Source organism: Neopelma chrysocephalum, unplaced genomic scaffold (genome assembly GCF_003984885.1).
Source record: "Neopelma chrysocephalum unplaced genomic scaffold, ASM398488v2 Primary Assembly neopelma1_226, whole genome shotgun sequence".
NCBI classification, from domain to species: Eukaryota; Metazoa; Chordata; class Aves; order Passeriformes; family Pipridae; genus Neopelma; species Neopelma chrysocephalum.
The window spans coordinates 133,351-154,615 of record NW_020897888.1 but is presented as its reverse complement, the minus strand read 5'-3'; the positions used below and the strand labels follow the sequence as shown (position 1 = coordinate 154,615).

The window sequence follows — 21,265 nt, the reverse complement described above, 5'->3', positions numbered from 1 at the left end:
CCCTGCCTAGCCAGTCTATCCAGGAAAGTGATCCAGAGATATCAGAAACAGTTCCTGGCATTGACTGTGTCTGCTGTTTCAGCAAAAATACTCTTGCTGTCCGTGTGGAGCTTCCTGCTCCAGCACAAGGAGCTGGGACACAACTGCCTAGGGCAGCTCTGCTCTTACTGCGTTTTTCATACCAAAGTGCCCTCAAGAAGCTGCCTTGAGACAGGCTGATATTTCCATCCTCATTGTGTTGAGTGGATGAGGTTAGAGAGATTTTGAACATTCTTGGAAAAGACTTTTTGGGGTTTGCTTTTTTTATGGGGGGCGGCGGGGTATTTTCTCTCACTTTGTCTTGGGGCCATCCCAGACTCCTCTGATGGACAGATTTCTTTGTTTTCTTAAATATAAAAAACATAGTTATTCAGTTCTCCTTCCTCCAAGCTACTGTGAAGCACCAACTGCCATTCAGACCTGGCCCAGCCCTCCCTCTCTGCTGTCCTGTGGGCATCAGCAGTGACATGCATGGGTCTGGTGCGGTGACATCAAACGTATCACTGCCCCTCTCTGGAGAGGGCACAGGGCACTTGGTGTCCCCTTGGAGGCTGGTGGCGTGTCAGCATGTCCTACCAACCAACATTACCACCTCTGCGAAGAGAGGTCACAGAAGCTGCACCAAACCCCAGCAGATCACTGGAGGAACAGGGTGCTGGTGATGGGGCACCTTCCTACATGACATGAACCATCAATGGGTGCTGATGGGTGACTGTCTCAGTAGATTGAGCCCCGCGCTGTTTTCAGTGGCCTGTAGGTGTTCCCATGTACATCTTGATTATGCAGAGAACACATGGTAACTTACAGCCATGAGGTTGTCTCCTGGTGACCATGTCCAAACAGATGTTGTGAACCTTTGCTGCTCTCTCTGGGGAGAGCAAGGTCTGGTGGGGAACCAGCCACAGATCTGTGGGCTCAGTGTGTGCATACTGTTTCCTGGCACATGGAACAGCTAGCACCACTGCCAGCCCAGATGGTGCTGCATCCAGAGTGGGTTTGTCCTCAGCCAGTGCAGGTGACCAGACTGTACCCAGGAATGGTTGGTCAGAGCTTGGCTAAAAACAGAACAGGAGCTGTGTCCACAACAGTCCAGACCAAGCCCTGGTACGTCCCGTCACTGAAAAATTCATTAAGTCCCAAAGCTGGCAGGTGCAGGGAATTATTATTTTCAGTGGGGTACCAAAGTGTCAACCCAGAAATGTGTCCGGCCCCAAGAAACCTCTGGGAAAAGGCTAAAAATAGTGAGGGGAGCATGGTTGGAGAGGTTTCCCTTTGGACAGGGATATTGTGTTTGATCTCATCTCTGCAACGACTTTGTGTTTTCCATCTTGCTGCAATAGGGCCTCTTGGGGACATGCTGTGTTTTCTTTGGTGGTGGCCAGGCACTTGCCATGAAGCGACTTTTCTCTCCTCCAAACTGTTTTTTCTCCCAGAAGGCCAGCAAGCAGGAAGTCTGGTGGATGCTTGGTGGTTCACGGGCTGTCACAAGGGCTGGGAGAAACACAGTTGGTGAGAAGCTGAAATAAGCTGTCTGTGGGGGTGATGGGTTGTTTCCCCTTCTGGGTCCACAGAGCAAGAACTGGTGTTAGTAGGAAATGGCAGCCACTGTGTCCTATCTCACCATCTCGCCCCTCCTGGGGTCTCATCACAGCTTTTTTAAATACAGGGAACTATCTAGGGCTTAAATGGAAGTATGATAGATACTGCAGGGTTTCTGATTGGAATCCATCTAGCAACTGCTTTGTCCTGTCATAAATTCCACTCTCCTGATGATGATGAAGCCAGGGCAACAGCAGTCACAGCTGTACCACAGCCAGAAATTCCCCGGTCTGTCATGTTATTTGGGGAATGATTGAAAAACCGTATTTCTTTGGGGAATGCACTAGAGAGAGCTTAAATGTTAAAGCCTGGAGCAAGGCCCTAAACACAAGAAGCTCTGCCTCTCTCCTGCTGGGATACCTCACCCTGACAGTGCTGTGTGTTCTCTCTGCTGTCAGGGTGCTGGAGCTTTTTTCCATGCTGAATTTCCTGTTCTTCCTGCATGTTTGTGTTTTGTTTGGCCCAAGCATCCCTCCCTCCTGCTCGCTCAGGTTGTCCTGCCTGGTGTAACTTATCCAACCTGTCATCATTTTTATTGTTTTGCAGAAGAAAATATCTACACACACACTGCCATAGGCTGTGGAACCAGTCCAGGGGGCGCTCTGCAGCCGGACAAACCTGTTCTGGTGGATGGCTGGATTTGAAGGGTGGGAGCACATTCGCCAGCAGCAGCAAGATTTTCTGTAGTTCTTCTAGGATCCCATGGGATTCCTTTGAGGCACGGAAGCAAGTTCTGCAGGAAATGGCAGGGCTTGATTTACAAGTTGTATCTGACAGAGCCTTTTCTGATGAAGAAGGGTTGGTGATTATGCAGGCACCAGGTGTGGACCTGCACCCATCCACACAATGGGCAGGCAAGGAATACAACCATGTCAGGGAGAGATTTTGTGTAAAGGGGAGCAGAGCGAGGAGGTTTCAAAACCCCAAAGCTCTTCCGAGCAGGAGCTGTGTCAAGTTACATAAAACAGGAAATAGAGCATGAAACAAAAGCTTTGACAACTCTCAGGGATTCTTTCTGACTTGATGGTCACATCCAGATGGAGTCCAGCTCTCCTGACTCCATTTACATGCAGGGAGGTGGCTGTGTCTGAGCTCCTGTCTGTCTGTCCTCTCATCTGCTTCTGCCCAGCTGGGCTCTGATTGTGTGCAGGATGCCACAGAGACAGGCTGGTGGCTGCTGGCTGAGACAAGGGGTTAGTGCCAGCCTGCCCAGCAGCAGGAGTGGACTGCATACACAGGGTGGGGCTTGAGGGCAGGAGTGTAGCACACTGCACTGTCCTCCCTCTCAGCAGCCTGTGACCCCAGCATGAGCTGCAGAGGGGACGCCCTTACCCTGTGCCTTCTGATGCTGTGACTGGCCCAGCCCTGGCCTTTGGGTAGTTGTGTCTGGTTACTCCACTGCTGCTAGTGCTCTCTCTGTTGTCCAAAAACTGGGTTCTTCCACTCTATGTGCAAGAAGCTGATTCACACACAGAGTCAAGATAATTGATTTTATTTCATACCTACACAGAGATGGGTGCTGGGTGGTGAATCCACAAAGCTGGCAGACTTTCAGCATGCCTATTTTTATACACTTGAATCAACAGAAATCAGGATTTCCCTACAGGTAATGACCTAAAGCTCTAATAATTGTCTTTGCAGTCTCTTGTTTCCATCTGAAGATACCTTGCACACTTCTTTTACTACTCATGATCTATGGGGAAGGGGCTTCTGTGAGTAAGGGGCAATCACAGTCTATGGGCAAAGATTTTACTATGCTGATGAGCACTCAGTTCATACAAAGTTGTTCTTCGGCTTTTTAGTTTGGTTTAGAGTGTCCTCCTGCTCTTCAGTTTTTGGGTCATGGCTCTTGGTTCCTGCTGGTTTGGTTTTTCACTCATCTTTCATAAATTCTTTTATTTGTCCTGTACTATCCTTCGGTGATGCAGTGCATTTTTAACTTTTATCCATCTCATTGGTACTTTATTTCAACAATGGGGAGCTGGATTTGAGCTGGGCGCCTGACCCTGCACCATGGCTGGAGTACAGCCGGGCCCACCCAGCTCCTTCTGCGTTGAGGGAAGTCCGAGATTTCACGACGAGTTTCCAAGTGCGGGTGTAGAGACGGGGCGTGAGACCCCCTCTGGTACCGAGGTCCCAGCACCAGCGGCTGGGGGTCCCGGCAGACACATCTCACGGCAGCCGCAGAATCACAGCCGCTGCGGAGCAGGGATTCGGCCGTGGGGGCAGTGCTGCGTTGGCCGGAACTCGCGGGGCCGAGGGCGTCAAATCCTGCGGACGCCTCGGGGGCCGAGCTCAGGAAGCTCTCGGCGGCTCCGGGAACGGGCGGGGATCGTTCTGCAGCCCCGCTCTGCGTGACTAGCTGCGGCTGCGACCAGCCCCGCTCCCGGGAGCGGCAGGGAGGGGGCTCGGGGGGGCGGGACGGCACCTCTGGCCCCGCCCGGTGCCGCTCTGTCGCGGTGCTGGCCCGCCTGCTCCCGCTGGGTCCCGAGCCGGTCAGAGCGGGCTCCCTACGCCATGGATCCGCCCGAGGAGGTGCGGGCGCGGCTGGAGCGGTGCGGGCAGGGCCACCTGCTGCGGTTCTGGGCCGAGCTGGGCCCCGAGCAGCGCAGAGCGCTGCTGGCGGCGCTGCCGCCGGGGCTGGGCGAACACTGCCGGCTGGCGGCAGCGGCCGGGGCCCGCCAGCGCGGCCCGCCCGAGCGCCTGGACGGCCGGATGGAGCCGCTCCCCTCCGAGCTTCTGGGCAGCGCTCGCCGCAGCGGCCCCGCCGCTCTGCAGCGCTGGGAGGCGGAAGGTGAGCGAGGCGCGGGGCCGCCTGTCCCTCCGTCCCAGGGCTGGCGGTGTCCGAAGCACCCCTTCGGGGGTGGCCGCGTCCCGCCGAGGCCCAGCCTGGCGGGGTCCCGGGGCAGGAGCCGCCTCCTGCGGTGGCACCGCGGGGCTCCGGGCAGTCCGCCCCGCGCCACCCCGTGCTGCCGGAGGTCGGTGTCCGGCGGGGGCGGCAGGTGGGAGCCACAGAGACGGCGAGTCGGGCAGGGAGGCGGAGAGCTGGAGTCACGGCTGCACCCCGGCCTTGAGCGCCGGCAGCCGGTGCCCCTCGACCGGAGGCACTTTGGGTGAGACACCGAGTTCTCACTCTGCGCTGTGAAATGCGGGGGGGCGAGGCAAGTGCTAAGGCCGTGCCTGGCAGGGGCGGGTGAAGCTCTCTACAACTCCCTGAAAGGCACTTGTAGGCAGGTGGGGGGGTCTGTCTCTCCTCCCAGCTAAGAAACGATGGGACAAGAGGGAATAGCCTCAAGTTGTGCCAGGGGAGGTTCAGGTTGAATATTGGGGAAAATTTCTTCACAGAAAGGGAGGTCAGGCATTGGCACAGGCTGCCCAGGGCAGTTATGGAGTCACTAACTCTGGAAGTGTTCAAAAAACAAATGGACATGGTACTTCATGATATGGTTTAGAGGGCATAGGGGTATTTTGTTGACATGATTTTCAGTATCTGTCATGGAAAATATGTAGTATTAAAGTACTTAAAGGGGCTTCGAGAGAGCTGGAGAGGCACTTTGGACAAGGGACTGGAGAGACAGGACAAGGGGGAATGGCTTCACACTGCCAGAGGGCAGGGTTAGATTAGATATTACAAAGAAATTCTTCCCTGTGAGGGTGAGGAGGCCCTGGCACAGGTTGCTCAGAGAAGCTGTGGCTGCCCCACCCCTGGAAGTGTTCAAGGGCAGGTTGGATGGGCCTTGGAGCAACCTGGTGTAGTGGAAGGTGTCCCTGCCCATGGCAGGGGGTTTGAATGATATGAGCTTAAAAGTCCATTCCAACCCAAACCATTCTATGATTCTATAAGCCCCCGGGGAGGGTGGGAGGAGGGAGGGGTTTCATTGCTGCTGAGCTGGGTTGCTGCCTTGGGGTGAGCTCTTAGCACACTGACAGGTGCAGAGACCAGTCTTAGGTTGGTGCTGATCCTGATCCACACAGAGCCATGTGTGGCAGGAGAGTGATGGGATCTGGAAGCAGAGTGGATGGATAGTGTGAAAGAAGCCCAGGAAAGCCCATTAGCCATGGTTTTTGGAGCCTGGTAGATGCAGGTGGCTTTCCCTAGTTGCCGTGTGGGTATGTGAAAACTGGGGGCGATGAGGGAGACCATGGCTGGATGTGGGAGAATATGCTTCCCTCACAGCACTCAGGTCTTACATGGATATCCTCTGCTTTTTTCTAAGAGCACACTTTATTTTATTTACAAAAAGTCATATGTGTCTTGCATCTTTCTTTATAAAATATAACACCACTGTTAAAAAAAAAATCATAATAAAAATATAGCCTGGAAAAAACAGCTGTGGTTGCAGAGATACTTGTCTAAATTTTGGCAGGTGGCTGCACAGCCTTGACCCAACCTTGCCAGCAAAGAGGTGGGGAAGTGTGGGCAGGGGAGTCAAAATTTCCAATCAGAAACAGAAATAGAAGCATCATGGTCACAGGGTAGAGGAGGTTTTCTGTTATGTCAAACACCACGTTCAGGGCCGAGTGGTGATGGAGGGAAGATCAGCTGATACAGTGAATCACAGAATGGTTTGAGTTGGGATGGACTTTAAAGCTCATATCATTCAAACCCCCTGCCATGTGCAGGGACACCTTCCACTAGCCCAGGTTGCTCCAAGGCCCGTCCAACCTGCCCTTGAACGCTTCCAGGGGTGGGGCAGCCACAGCTTCTCTGGGCAACCTGTGCCAGGGCCTCCTCACCCTCACAGGGAAGAATTTCTTTGTAATGTCTAATTTAACACTGCCCTCTGGCAGTGTGAAGCCATTCCCCCTTTTTCTGTCCCTCCAGTCCCTTGTCCCAAGTCCCTCTCCAGCTCTCTCAAAGCCCCTTTAGGCACTGGAAGGGGCTCTCAGGTCTCCCTGGAGCCTTCTCTTTTCTAGGCTGAACACCCCCAGCTCTCCCAGCCTGGCTCCAGAGCAGAGGGGCTCCAGCCCTCCGAACATCTCTGTGGCCTCCTCTGGACTTGTTCCATCAGCTCCACATCTTCCTTGTCTTGGTGCCCCCAGAGTTGGAGGCAGCATTGCAGGTGGGGTTTCACCTGAGCAGGACAGAGGGGCAGAATCACCTCCTTACTTGCTCCCCGCACTGTCGGATGAGCCCAAGACATGGGGGTTTCTGGGATGCTAGTGCATGTGGCTGGGATATGTTAAGCTTCTCATCCATCCACACCCTCAAGTCCATCTCAGCAGGGCTGTTTGAGGGTGTCATGGTGAGCAGGAAGGAACCCCCTGAGCCCTAGAGGCAAATGGGGCTGAGTCGGGGCTGTGCAGTTAAATTAACGGTTTTACCAAACTGGGTCATTTGACTTCCACCCTGCCAGACAAGTGAGGATCTGGTATGTGTGCCTCATGCCACTGGCCACAGCACAGAAAGGAAAGGAAGGCCAGGCCACCTCTGTGGGCTGGCCTCACTGGTTGCCGGCACTGCTTGCAGGAGCCCAGGTCTGGTGTGTTTGGGACCCTGCCACTGTGCCCAAGTCACCTGGCCATGAAGTCTGATGGCCCCAGGCCACCTCAGCCCTGCAGGCAGCCTGAATTTCCACCAGAAGGGGTACACACAGAGCTTCTGTTTTCCCTTTGGTTTGTTTTTATGATCCAGTTTAATCTGGAGAGGCTATCAGCCCTCCGTTTAATTTCCTGGAGGATGGCAATCAGGAGCAAGACTTTATGGTGCTGAATCTGGGTGTTGCTGCATGTCCCCACAGACGTAGCCTTGTCCCCAGCAGCATCCCTGTGCCCCTGCATGGCATTTCCCAGTGGAGCTGGTGTCATGGGCGCAGGCTTTGTGGGATCATGGGTCACTGAGAGGATGCAGCTCTGAAAGGCCCTCGTTTGCATGAGCTGCTCGTGGTGTTGAGCAGGATCTGAGCAGATGAGACATCCTGACCTGCTGCACAGCGTCCCCGAGGCTGCATGGCTGGTACAGCCCGTGACTGCGGGGTCGTGGCCACCCCTGAGCTGAGTACTCTGTGCTCTTGCCATGTGTGTCTGAGCTCCCAGCAGCTCCCACCTGCATTGTGTCCCCCAAAGATGAACAGCTGAAGTGATGTCTCCTCCTTCCCTCTCCCCCTTTTTCTCTGATAAAAAGTAATGGTTAAAAGAACCAGACAACTCAAAACTTTTCTTGGGAACACCTGAGATATTTTTTAATAGTTAAAAAAATAATGCCTCTGTTATTGTCTCTGAGATGATAAAACAGCCTGGTCAGATTTGCTTTCAGATCTTAAACACCAACATTTAGCAACCACATTTTCCAGGCAGCCCTAGAGATGATGGTGTAAATCAAGCACAGACACTTTGACATTCTGTAGTGTTTTATTAATGAAATCTAAGCCTTGGCCATGGGCTATGGTGTAACCCCATTTCATCAGAGGGTTTGATGAACCATTCTGGTTATCTGACTGCTTTGCAGAATTGAAAAGTTTGAGTTTTCTTCTCTTGCTGACTGCTCTTGTAATGGGGCTGATGTGCCCCATTGTTCAGCAAGAGAATTCTGTCTGCTCTTGCAAGACAAGTCTGTTCCTCCTGCAAAATCTATTTTTGTTCTTTACTTTCTGTGCAGAATAGGACTGACTGCAGCATTGGTATCTCAGCAGCCAACACATCTTCCCTTTTCTGTTTGGTTAACTGTTTGTATTTCATATATTGCAGAAAATAAGGTGGGGTTTTTTTAAGTGGATATATCTTTCCATTTACTCCAGGACTATGCAGTAAGATAAGTCAGTTCTTATGAACTTTAGTTGTGAATATTGGTAGTTTTACATTTGGGAAGTCACAGCAGACCTGCTTACTCAAATTTTTGGGGATATTTGTTTTCATGGTGACCTAAGAGGACAACTTGGAAAAATTCTCTGGGTTGTAGGGCTGCACCATAAATACTGGGAAGGAGTCCCCTTGCTGGGTTGTGTGCCACGGTCAGGTCTTTCCTGGAGTATGGCCCAGTCAGCCTGATGGATTGTGACAAGAGAAACAGAGTGACACTGTTGATGTTATCAGTAATATTGCTTTGGGCTTGGGTTCATCCTGCTGAGGTTGAGGTTTCAGTCCCCACAGTGAGAGGCCCCTCTGGGAGATGGGTGTGAGATGTCAAATCCCCTTGGGTAGATCCCATCCTCTTGTCACTGTATGGAAAACTGAGAACTGCCATCTCCCCTGGGACATCCACATTTGGGAAAGGGTGTGTTTAGGCAGAAACATTGTGTTACTGCTGGGGTGGGACTGACACTTGTGAGCATGGGTGGGAGGCGGGAATAGTGTTACCGCAATGTCATGGACAACTCAAGTTTGGTTTTATTGCTGAAAGCTGCATTTCTGAACAGAATTAAAACCAAGCCATGCTGTTACAGCACCAATTGGTATTTTTCTTCTATTGCTCATTTAAACAGCCAGTTACTTAAAGATTAGCATAAAACCAATCCTGTTTTTCTTCTAATTCAATCTCTTTGGTCCTTGTGTCTTTCAGTCTAAATCAAGAATGTTTTGGCCCCAGCTGTGGTTAATGTGGAGTGTTTACTGGACGCAGGGGTGAAGCACGGGCTATCCTGGGCTGCAGGAGCAGTGGCAGCTCAGCGGTGTGCAGTTGCAGAAGGCCCTGATAGCTACTGCAGCAGAGCTGTGGCTTCTGACCTGGGCAGGCCTAGTGCTCCTTGCATTCCCAGAGGAACACAAAGTGTTCCCTAAGGAAAAATCTTTCTCACAGATGTCAGTCATTACTGTGATACCGGCTTGGGAGAAGGCAGGGAACAAAGTCTAAGAGTGAGCTGAATGTTATTTATGTGCTCTGCTTCTTCCCCAGGTTCTGGACTGACTTGGTTTGTCACGAGCAAAGATACTGGTTTTAATTAGATTATGGGAGTTGCGGCTCCTGCAGGCTTGGCTGTGTTATTAGTCCTGACTGCAGCTGTGTTCAGCTTCTATTTAAGCTGGAGCACAGGTACAGATAGTTGATTAAGGCAGATTCCAGAAATGCCCATGCTTTACTGAAGATGATGAGACTTGGCTTCTTTGGGATGTAGAAATGTTGATGATAAGGGACCTCTGGAGGTCTCTAGCCCAACCCCCATCTGGAACAGGACCATATGCCAGGCCAGCTACAGCTTTGCCAAAGTAAGCCTTGAAAACTTTAAGGGACAGCCTCCACCTCTCTGGATATCTTTTCCAGTGCTGCACCACCTCCCTAGTAAAGACTTTGTATCCTAATGTACAGTTTGAATCTCCTAAGCTGCAGCTCATGGCTGTTGCCTGTTGTTGCAACATCTGCTGCTTCAGGTGAGGAAACTGCTGCATCCAGGAGATGAAATGTATTTTCTCCTGTGTATGTAGTGTCATATTTCTCTCTGAGCTGACAACATTGAACTGGCAGCTTCTAGCTGTTGCCTGAGCTCTGCAGAAAGGCTCAGGAGAAGAGTTTGGGGTGTTGGTTGCTTTGAAGGTTCTTATGTTCCCTTGGGCTTCTTTCTTCTGTTCAGGCTTGTATCAGATCTCGCAGAACAAGGTGGCAGTGCTGCTCCTGGCTGGAGGGCAAGGAACCCGCCTGGGAGTGAGCTATCCCAAGGGCATGTACAACGTGGGGTTGCCCAGTGGCAAGAACTTGTATCAGATCCAGGCAGAAAGAATTCGCAAAGTGGAGCAGCTCGCTGGCCAGAGACATCACTGCAAGTGTGCCATCCCCTGGTAGGTGACCCAGAGCCAGACCTCCTGTGCAGGGCTCTCTGTGTTCCAGTCTTGCCTGTGTTGTCTTCTAGAAGCACTGAGCTGGGTGCTGCATAGAAACAGGCCAGGGGAGGGGATTTTGTCAACAGGATTTGCAATGCCAGTGGCTGGAGGAAGGTGCACAGGGATGGGAGGTGGCAGGTCTGTGTCTGCAGACCTGAGGGATCAAATGCTGCCCTTGCATCACTGACGATGACCCTGACTGCTGTACCTTGCTGGCTTTCCGAGCACAGGCCCTGGCAACACTATAAACAGCACTTTTCAGTGATTGTTTTGGATGCTTCAGAAGAAATTTCATCCATTTCTGCTTTCTCAGATTCCTTCATGGAGGACCTAGAGCTCACTTTCCAAGCCTCTCTGCCCATATTCTCTGCCACAGCAAAAAACCTCTTGCTTTGTGTTCAGGCCGCCTCCTGCTGTCACTGTTCACAGTTGCTAATTCTGCTGGCTGCTCCTGGCTTTCAAAAGAGACTAGCTCTGGGCAGAGTGCAAAATGTGAATTCCCTGTGGGATGTGGTGGGTGAGAGGAATGCACTAGGATGTTTCTGGGAATTTTTTTTGCTAAGTGTTCTTTGTTAGACTATTAAGACTGTGAAGAGAGAGCCTTATGGAATCGGTGTCTGGTCTGAGGCAGGGTTTGGGCAGAGTAGGAGGGCTTCAGGGTACCACACTGTTTTACCAATTGGAGATTGAAGTTGATTCATATATTGTTTCTTCATGGAAGGTGAGTCTATACTGTGCTTCTTCCCGAAGCCTTGCATGCAGGACCTGAATTGCAAATGCACCATCCCTGGTGCTGCTGGAAGCCAGGATGGATTATTTGCAAGATGCTACATCTACTGATAATGTTTCCAGTTCCCCTCCCAGGGCTGAGGAGGCAGTTGAGGCAGTTCACTGCTGCAGTACCCCTGAGCCCAGGCTATGCTGTGCTGCAGAGATGTAAACTGGGGGGCCGTGAGGTCCAGGCTCTCCTGTACGAGGGATTGATTCCCCTGTCATGCTGGCAGAAGACCCTGTATTCCTATGCCGATGGTTGTTGAAGAGCTTGACAGGTAGATGATGAAGATGGCTTTTAGCCACCGGTGAAGGAGGATAGTGGAGGGAGAGACAGGAGCTGAAAGGAGAGGAGGAAATAGAAAAACTTAAGAGAAAAACAGACCATAGCCAACATATGGAAGTGCTGCTGTTTGCTTTGGCACTGAAGAGGTGCTGGCAGACTCAGCTGGTCAGTGTTTCTTTAGGCAACTGACATCAGTTTGAATCTAGGGTGAACAAGGCTGTCATCTGCCCTTTGCTTTGTTTTCCAGCTCATCCACATACCCAGATGTTGCTCACATTTAGGGCAAGGCTCTTCTGTCCTGACTGGGGCTAAGGACCTGTGGGTAGGATCATGCACAGGACCCAGTGCAGCCTTCCTTTGGGATGAGTTCTGAAGGAGAGCTCTCGTGCACAGTTGCTCACCACAGGATGCTGGAGTGTCTCATTTCACACTCATGGGGTTCCTCCTTTTTGTGTTCCATTTGTTGTTTTGTCTTTTGCTTGTGCTGTTTTTGCTCATTGCCCAGCCCCCATTCCTGCCTAGGTACATCATGACAAGTGAGTTCACACTGGGGCCAACAGAAGAGTTTTTTGTACAACACAACTACTTCAACTTGGATAGATCCAACGTGATCATGTTTGAACAGAGAATGCTGCCTGCTGTCACCTTTGATGGGAAGGCCATCTTGGAGGAGAAGGGGAAAATTGCTATGGCTCCAGGTACCCGTTGTTTGCTCTTGAATGCTGCAGTACTGTCATGTGTGTTGATAGTTGCTACTGGCCATCAGCCAGCCGGGGCACATGGAGCAGGCTTTGGGGCTTAGGGTTAATGCTTCCAGTTAGTGTGGGAGGATTCTGTTAAATGTTTCAGGCTGGTAATCAGGAGGGTAGCTATCATTGTTTAAGTTCTTGCTGGAGATTTTGCCTACAGCCATGTTTTTTATCAGTCTGGGAGTATTGGCAGGATTACAGTGGTGTGGCTGCAGGTTAGGAAAAAGGTGCATCAGCAGAGGTGTGTGAGGTCCCTGGGGTGCTGCCTCCTGGGGTGAAGATGTCAGGAGCTGGGCTCCTGCTCAAGGCTGATAGCTGGAAATGGGTAAAAAAGCAGCAAGAAGATTAACTCTTTCCAAAATGAGAGCAAGGTCTCACGTTGTGAAGTTCTCCTCTTAACCTGGAGATGGTAAGAGACTCGGTGAAGGCAGCCTGGTTGGGATGGTGTTGCAGGGATGGGGTGTTGCAGCTGCAGAGTGGTTTTCCTGAGCTGACAGCAGTATCCAAGGAGGAACTGTGAATGGGTGATCTGTGATGAACAATCGTGCAGGTGTCTTTTGTGCAGCTGCAGTTCAAGCCTTTAAAAAAGCATTGGGAAGCTGTGGGGAGAAGATAAACAGAGAATAAGATTTATTTTAGCCTTTCTCCAAGATGAGTTTTAAATACACTTTTGCCCTGCACTGCGGGAGAAATTTAGCAGACTTTTCCCACCCTCTGCATAACGTTTTGCCCTTTAGTGTTCTCCCTCTGAGGATCTTACTAGCCTTCACAGAGTCTCATAATGGCGCTCAGTGAGGCCGGTCCCCATGGTCCCACTCTGCAGGTGAGATGAGCCGGGGTGAGGAGAGGAACATGCTCACCTGAACTGCATTGCAGAGCTGGAAATAAAATCTGGTAGCACTGACTCTTGGCTAGAAAGCATTCCCTGCTCTGCTGTTCAAGAAAGTTTGTTCAGGACTTTCTGCTTTTGCTCTGTTAGCTGCAAAAAAAACCCAGTCCAAAGTCACTGATGAGCCATGGCATTCTTTTCTCTTGCATTTTAGATGGCAATGGTGGCTTATACCGTGCTTTGGTGGATAATAAGATCTTGGATGATATGAAGCAGCGTGGAATCCAGTATGTCCATGTATATTGTGTGGACAATATCCTTGTGAAAATGGCAGATCCGGTCTTCATAGGTTTCTGCGTTTCCAAAGGGGCAGACTGCGGGGCAAAGGTGAAGCAGTGCTAACACTGGGCTGGTTTCCCCCAGGGAGTTAGGGTCTCATTATGCTTGAAAGCTGCTGGCTGGGGGGAGCTTTCATGACCTGGGATGTTCAGCCCTATGCCCATCAGGGGCTTATTCTGAGCAGATTTAAAGCTGTTTACTGCCAGCATTGCATTCCAAATCCCTACCTGTGGGTGTCCTGTTCTTCCCACAGGACTGTGGAAAATAAACTTCAATTAGAGCAGGGACTGTAGCTGTACAGGAAACTACGGACTGGAATCGCTTCCCCTCCATGCTCAGCCCTTTCTACAAAGGCACTTGGGCAGTCTAGAAGGCGTATTGGACCGGGTTGTGTTTTATAAGTGCACCTTTAAGTCTAATGGAGACATTTCTAATGCTCTGCTGTGGAACATGGGGAAAGCCAAACCAGCCTGGATTTTTTCATTCTATAGCAGCAGGTGCCTGAGGAGAAGTTTATGTTACTCGAGTCATTAGCGCTGTTCATGCAAACAGGGAGCTGAAGGCTAACAGCTGCAAACAGCTTTCATTTGATGCCAGGTCCCAGTCCTTGATAAGAAAAGTGCCCCCCAGTAGGCCGATTGCTTTTAATGGGTTTGTCTTCTGAGAAACAGTGCAATTAAGTGGGTGAGTACTGGGGTTTATGCTCAGTTGTTGGGCAAAGTGTGCCTCCAGACTGCTCTGTGCCCCATGAACTGCCCTGCCCTTGCTCCTGAGGTGCTGGAGGGTCAGCAGGCAGCAGTCCTGCAGGATCGTTTGTAGGAGTTGGAACAGTGCTGGGATTTTCTTCCTCCTTGTCATAGCCCTTGTCTTGTGGCTGCAGGTGGTGGAGAAGGCCTACCCCACGGAGCCCGTTGGGGTGGTGTGCTGTGTGGATGGGGTGTACCAGGTGGTGGAGTACAGTGAGATTAGCCCGGAGACTGCGCAGCAGCAGTGCCCTGAGGGGGGACTGATGTTCAGCGCCGGCAACATCTGCAACCACTTCTTCACTGTTGATTTCCTGGAAATAGTGGCCCAGTAAGTCCCAGCAGACCTGCTAGACAGCTGTGCTGCCCAGAAGTGCCTCCAAGATTGAAATTACAGAGTGGGAAACAGGAACACCCAGTTATGAGTACCTCCTGTGCCTTTCAACTTTTCTCTATTCCAAGCGTTTCCAAAGAGCTGTGTCCTCTTTCTGACAGCCCCAGCATGTTCTTCAGGCCCTACCCAAGGGGTACCCTTCCTGGGCCTGCAGGGGTGAGCAGCTGTACAGGCTGCAGTGTGGTCAGTGATGCAGCCCCACACCAAGGATTTCCAATGGGAAATGTCACCCATGCCCATCCCTTGGGACAACAGAGTTTGCGAGAGAGGGTGAAGTTGTGGGTGGACTCTGCAACACGTTGGCGTTGGGGAATGGAGATGTGATGCTGGGCATTTAGTGAGCAGCGGTATGACCCTCCTGATCCATCTCTGGGTGAGGGATCTGCTCTGCTCCATTGTCATCCCAATCAGATAATTTGGGTTGCCTTTTTTTTTTAACCTCTGCCTGCAATTTCAGCTTGAAGCCAAGTCCTCCCTCTTCTCTGACTGTCATGTCCCACTGGTACAGGGAGAGCCACTGGCCAGGCTGCTCTGCTCAGTGAAGTGTTTCCTGGATGCGACTTGCATCGTTGGGGAGAGAGCAACACCCACAACAGCTGAGAGATGACTCAGAGCAGTAATAAGACATCTGCTTCCCACAAGTGTATTGCTTTTTTTTTTCTAAGTGGGCATGAAGTAAATGAACTTGTTTCTTCTCCTTTTGCAGGAAATGTGAACCACAGCTAAAGCATCACGTAGCCATAAAGAAGGTGCCCTACATTGACAAGGAGGGAAATCTGGTAAAACCACTAAAACCGAACGGGATAAAGCTGGAGAAGTTTGTGTTTGATGTGTTCCAGTTCTCTAAGTTAGTGGCAGACATTGTTTTACTTTTCCCCTTCTCAGTGTTTGTTTGAATGACTGTAGGTTGTAACAGGCTGTCTGAGGGAGCACGTAGTTTTTGTGGGTGGCTTGTTAGGAAGGCTGTTGAATCTATGCCCAGCCCCAACCCAACAGTAACGGCACAGTTCCAAGGGGAGCTCATGGGGTGCTCAGAACATGCACTGACCCTGCTCCCAGACTGATCATCTTGCCAAGGATGTGTTGGCTGGTCTGGCCTCTGCCAGCCTGGGAAAAATAAAAGGAAATCGAGTGCAAAGCACATGAAGCCCGCGTTGCAGTGTTCAGACTTGCAAAAATTGGGTCTTTCAGGCTTGTGGCTTCCATGGCAACTGCAGCTCTGGTTATGTTTTTGGGCGCTGTTATGCCAGGGCTCAGTGTGCACCCTTTGTGCTTGGAAAACAGTTTGCTTAAGCACGGTGGGGCCAAGTTACGGTTGCTGTGGAAACTGTCAGTGTTGACTTGCCAAGCTCTACAACATAGCTGGGAGTGCTCTGCCATATGCAGTCAGGGGTACTTGTGCCCAGGGAATTGAGATTTTAATAATGTAGAAATTTAGCATGTGTTCTTATAAAACCTATTTTCCAAGATCTTAAATTCAGCAGTGAAGACTCTGTTTTAGGCTTAAATAAATGGCAAAGAGAGACCTCAGACAAACTGGATGATCTTTGTTTGGGGATAGTATTTCCTTTTTTAGAGGATTTCCTTTAGGATTGAGGGCTCAAAGTTTGAACCAGTCTCTATTTCCTGACATGCGTTCAGTAAAGCAGTATCAAACCAAAGGCAAAAAGCAGAGTGATATAAACAGTGCTGAATTCTGAGCTGTGTCAGGACTCATTTGCATGCAGCAATTCCTTATGCTTTTTTAACACCTCAAAACCAGCTTGGCAGCTGTGCTTCACACATGAAGTGGAGAAACGCACAGATACTGCTGTGGGGCTTTTTAAATTTGCATTCCCATTTCTGGTAAACAGCTGTACTTAACATTCACCTGTGAGGCCTCCCATACTGCTTTTTCCCTGGGAACTGGTGTCCTTAGTTGGTCCTGACCTACAGACACCCAAGCAGAGTGGGCATTTTTTGGGCAAGGTGGGATGCTCTGCAGTGAGTGCACAGCTCACACTGTGTCCGAGCTCTGGGCAGCTTTGTGCTCTCCATCCTGCTGTGCTCTGTTGTTTTGTCTGGGAGCCTCCAAATGTCTGGAAGAGTTTCTGTGGAATCTCTGCAGAACTGTTGCTTTTCCTCTCACCTGAGCGCAGCCTCCAGAGAGTCAGGAGGTTACTGTTATGTTCCCAAAGAGATAAGGCTTCATGTGTTTTTCCATCCTACAGGCCTGGTACTCCTTGGCTCTTCAGATGGGCAGTGGGCTTCCCTTGGCTTGACTGCCCCAGGCTGCATACATCACTGCTCCTTAAAATATGTATGAGCCTTTCCCCATGAACGTTGTTTTTGCATTAGCAGCGCTGATGACTAGCTCTGGTTTTTGTGATCATTGTTTTCTCCCCTTTGCTTGTAGGAATTTTGTGGCATTTGAAGTTTTGAGAGAAGAAGAGTTCTCGCCGCTAAAAAATGCAGACACAGCTGACAAAGACACTCCTACCACTGCTCGGCAAGCCCTTCTGGCCCAGCATTACCGCTGGGCTCTCAAGGCTGGGGCCAGATTTGTGGATGAAAATGGTTGCAGGATACCAGAGAAACTCAGGTATGAACCTCAGTGACCTCCTCTGCAGCTTCTCTGCTGGGACTGCCCAGCCAGGCTAGGCTCTCCAAAACCGGGTTTTCGTGTAGTCACAGGGTGGCTCAGAATGATTTTCGTTCAGCTGGTGCTCTCTTGATGTGCAGATTGGTGTCTATTACAGCTCCTGCTCCTCTAGTGACTGTGGGTGTTCCAGGCAGTCAGCACAAGGGGGCTCTGGGTGTTATCTCTGGCAGATCCCTGCCCTTGGGGTCATGAGTTGACCCCTCCTATAGCACCACTAAACAGGGGCAGCCTTTTCTGTCACTCTGGGTTTAGCCAGCCCGAGGAATTTTAATTTGTAGGCCCTGCGAGCTTTTCTGAATGTGGACCCAACGGGATTCTCAGGTGGGCTTACAGATTGACTATTACAGTGATTACCAATTCAGATACTTCCTGTGTCATGTGGAGTGGGAAGCTGCTTTTACTTCACGGGGCCATTACTTCATCAATTCATGCTGTTAATTTTACTTGAAAAGCACCTCTATAAAAGTGATGCCCCGGTTTTGATGAGTAACATTTGGGACCTGCTAATTCCCTTTTATTTTCACACTTTGTGTTCAAATAGTATCTGGTGCATGTGACTACAACAAATGTCTTATCCCTCTGGATATCCTATTCTAGACAATCTTTTGACGAAGATAGACTGTTTTTTAAGCACAGCAGGAAGTTAATCCTGTGTTCTCTTCTCTAGTCTCTCAGGAACTGAAGATCCTCCAGCTGTGTGTGAGATTTCTCCATTAGTGTCTTACTTTGGAGAGGTGAGAATAACTATCTGTGGAGCTATTTTTAAGAGTGTGCAGGTATATCTGATTTCCTTCTGAACACAGGTGACTTCTTTAGCCTGGGCTTGTTGAGAAATGGTCAGATCAAGGGAACTGGGAATTTGGCTCTGTGTCACATTTCTGGTTCCGCTATGGTTTACTCTTCAGCAGTTTGTTCACTCTCAGTTTTAGCCATCTGTAAAATGAGATTTGCAACGAGGCTGCAGTTTCATTAAGACTCACAAGCACTTTGAAATCTTCTGAATGAAAAGCGCAGAAGATTAAAATTACAAAATCTATGAGTTCTGTGCTCATTTGTGCCCATCTGCCACAGGGAGTGAGTACTGACTGTGAAGTGAGATATGTGCATTGGCTTTAGGGAAAAATTTCTCAAGTTTGTCCCTCTGAAAATAATTGATCCTGAGAAACCTGTAGTAGTGAGAAGAGGATCTTCCCTGTGTTGGACAGACAGAGTGAAACAGTGGACTGCAGGAGGATTATGTCATCACTGTGGGGAAGAGTGTTCGTGAAACTTTACACTTTTGCTAGGCTTCCACCTGTATTAACTTGCAACAGCGACCTGCACCAAGTGTATTCCTCAACATGTGCACGTAGCAACCTTGTTGCAATTGCTACCTTCTGAGAACAAAATGAATACAAGGCAATTTAAACTGACTTCCCTTTGCTAGGATTATTCTAATTTTAGCTAAGAACACCTTCCCATGCCTGCCTCTCCCCATGAAGCTAGTTTCTGAGATCTTGTTTTAGGGTTCGTTGGTGCCACTCCTTCATGAACCCCAGGCTTGGGGCTGAAACCCTTTCCATCACTGGAGAAACTGTTGCTGTTGTTTGTCCTTCCCATGACCTTTCTCAGTCATTCTTTGAGGACTTAAAAATAGGTGACCAGTCTGATGCATTTACAGCCTAACAATACTGTTCTCACACGTTCTCAGGGTCTGGAGGTGCACATGAAGAACAAAGACTTCCCTTCTCCCTTTGTACTCGATGAAACCAAAGTGGAAATGCTGGAAAATTCTTGAAGAGGGAAGCCTTTCCCCCTCATCAGATATCTGTTTTTCAGAGCCATTATGAGAACTGACATTACTAAAATGTCAGCTATGAAGTGCATTATAAAAAAAAAAATTGCTTTGCAGTGTCTGATTGATGCCAAATCCTTGCAGCAGTTGTGTTTACACACATATTCATGCTCCCCAGTTCTGTTTGGTAACTTTGAAAGCTGGGCCTCTTACCTCAGTCTGTTTTGTACACTTGGATGTGAGTGAGGATTAACACCTTCCAGGTGTTAAACATATCTTATATTTCTTATTTGCTGGGCACATGAATATGGAAAAGAGCCAGCCAGGGCTTAATAAATCAGCTTTGCATCCAAGAAGATTAAATCTCTTCAGTGCATTGTTAGGTTTTTTGTTTGTGCTGGTGTGGTTGGTTTTTTGTTTTGGTTTTGTTTCTAAATTATGTGCCCAGCTGCAATCAGTTTGAGGCCCCATCCTGAAAAGTATGGAAGGACTGTGGGTACTGAGGCCTTTCTCTGCAGTGATACGTCTTGTCCCTAATCCTGTGATGATTAGAAGATCCAATTCAGCAATTGCATCCTCTAAGCAGATCATACAGAGTCTGCTGTATGTAGGGATGTTGCTGTGCCTAAGCACTGCTTGAGGTTTGGACTCCAAAGCAGTCAGACTAGTTTTGTATCTGGGCTTGCTGGTGTCTTGCTTGGACTGATTGCTTCTGACAGCTGTAGTGACCTGGGGTTTTTTAATTAAAAAAAAAAAAAAAAGAGAATTAATGAGAATTTTTTTCACAACCCTCTGCTCTTCCTAGCTATAACAAACATTTGTTTTCCTTTCCATTTCCTGTTTAATGTATACCATATCCTTCAGACGGGGCTCTTTCAAGGTACCTGAAAGTAGTAAAAGGAACAAATCTCGATGGTAGAATTTAATGCTTACCCCCCCAAAAAACAGGCTTACTCTCAGCATCACCAGGGCACACAGTAAAACACCACCCTTGCTTCTGCATTTTCTGCCCAGGGGGTTTTCCAGCACTCTTTCACTTAGGAAATAATTCCTTAGATGCCTTCCTTTTAAATATATTACTAAACATCATGCAAAGATAAGCGTTAGCTAATGAAGGATGTTAATTGTCAGAACATATGTAGCATGTGAACTCAGTCCTGGCCAAGGGATCCCAGGATGGCCGTGATCCACCAGTGATTGTTCCTGTTCAGCCTTTGGACACTGTCCTGGGAAGCTCACGCTCACCTGCTGCAGAACCTGCACTGAGCAAACCTGAGTCATTTCAGCCTTGGTGAGGATGGTGGCTGGACTTTGCTTCAGGAGCACTCTATACTTTTCCACTAAACCTGGTGCTAGGGAAGGTAGTGAGGAAGATGTTTCATCTGCAATGTTATTTAGTGCATCAGCTTCTACTAAGGAATTGCTGATGATATTTCATTAAGCATAAATAACTTCCATGGCTTTCTGCAATTCCTGATGTGAAGCTCTGTTCAGAATGTTGGGTAAGTATAAAAATGGCTTTGAGAATAAATACAGTTTGTAAGTAGGCTCAAGTTTTCCAAAGAAAGCATCTAAATGTTAATATCAGAGTTTTTGGTTATAAAGTGTTTCTGCATGAACTTGAGTAATGAGCCTTTCACACATGCAGGCCAGCTAATGACAGTTCTGATGACCTCAGCTGGCATGTGCAGCCAGTAATTCTCATTTAGTATAAAGGAAGCATTTGTCATGACACTCAGTTCTGTAGTCTTTTTGCACAGTGTTTCTGTGGTACATTCCATTCCTGTCAGTCAAGTTTTATGTCCAAGAACAAGTTGTGTTGTATCTTTGTGAGTATTGCTCAGCAATTCTGGCACACGCTTGTTTTACGCTGCACTGTGCTATAAAGATTTCTTTTGCTCTTCATAAAGTACTTTCTCTTTTGAAGCTTCACTTCCTGTGTACACAGAGCTGCTGATACAGTTTTCAAGGTTGTTTTCAAGGAAAAGCTGTATTAGAATGTTGAATGCTTTGTCTGTTGAGCTTTTTTTTTCCCTATGACACTTCACATTTTAAACTGGAACATAGAAAGAATTTTGAGAGAACTTTTGAAAAAAGAAATCTGTCCAATATGTAACAAAGTCTTTGTATGCATTATAAAATGAAAAAAGTACCCGAAACAAAGGGAAGTCCTGTAGTACTCCAGAAACTTCTGGACATCTAAGCATTTTTACAATAAAGATGTTACTGTGATTTCTATGTGTCTGTCTGTGTTTCTTGTCTGTGAGGAAAATATCCTTGTTGTCTTTGTCCCTACATGTCGTGGGTGTTGTCACCACAGCTGCAGGACAGACAGTGTCACCAGTGGTAC

At 49.1% G+C, this 21,265-nt stretch overlaps 1 protein-coding gene across 2 annotated transcripts; it reads left to right on the top strand.

Annotated features, from left to right (window-relative positions):
- The first annotated feature begins 4,043 nt into the window (after positions 1 to 4,043).
- On the top strand, positions 4,044 to 21,147 carry UAP1L1 (UDP-N-acetylglucosamine pyrophosphorylase 1 like 1). Of its 2 annotated transcripts, none has more exons than XM_027703359.1 (9): positions 4,044 to 4,432; positions 10,143 to 10,347; positions 11,969 to 12,144; positions 13,239 to 13,411; positions 14,244 to 14,437; positions 15,207 to 15,347; positions 16,896 to 17,081; positions 17,809 to 17,875; positions 18,832 to 21,147. In XM_027703359.1, exons 1-9 carry the CDS (start codon positions 4,156 to 4,158, stop codon positions 18,916 to 18,918), a joined length of 1,506 nt encoding a protein of 501 aa, XP_027559160.1. In that variant the 5' UTR covers positions 4,044 to 4,155; the 3' UTR covers positions 18,919 to 21,147. The 2 variants fall into 2 exon arrangements, with proteins under 2 accessions (XP_027559160.1, XP_027559161.1); XM_027703360.1 differs by having other exon boundaries at positions 4,048 to 4,173.
- Positions 21,148 to 21,265: the final 118 nt, after the last annotated feature.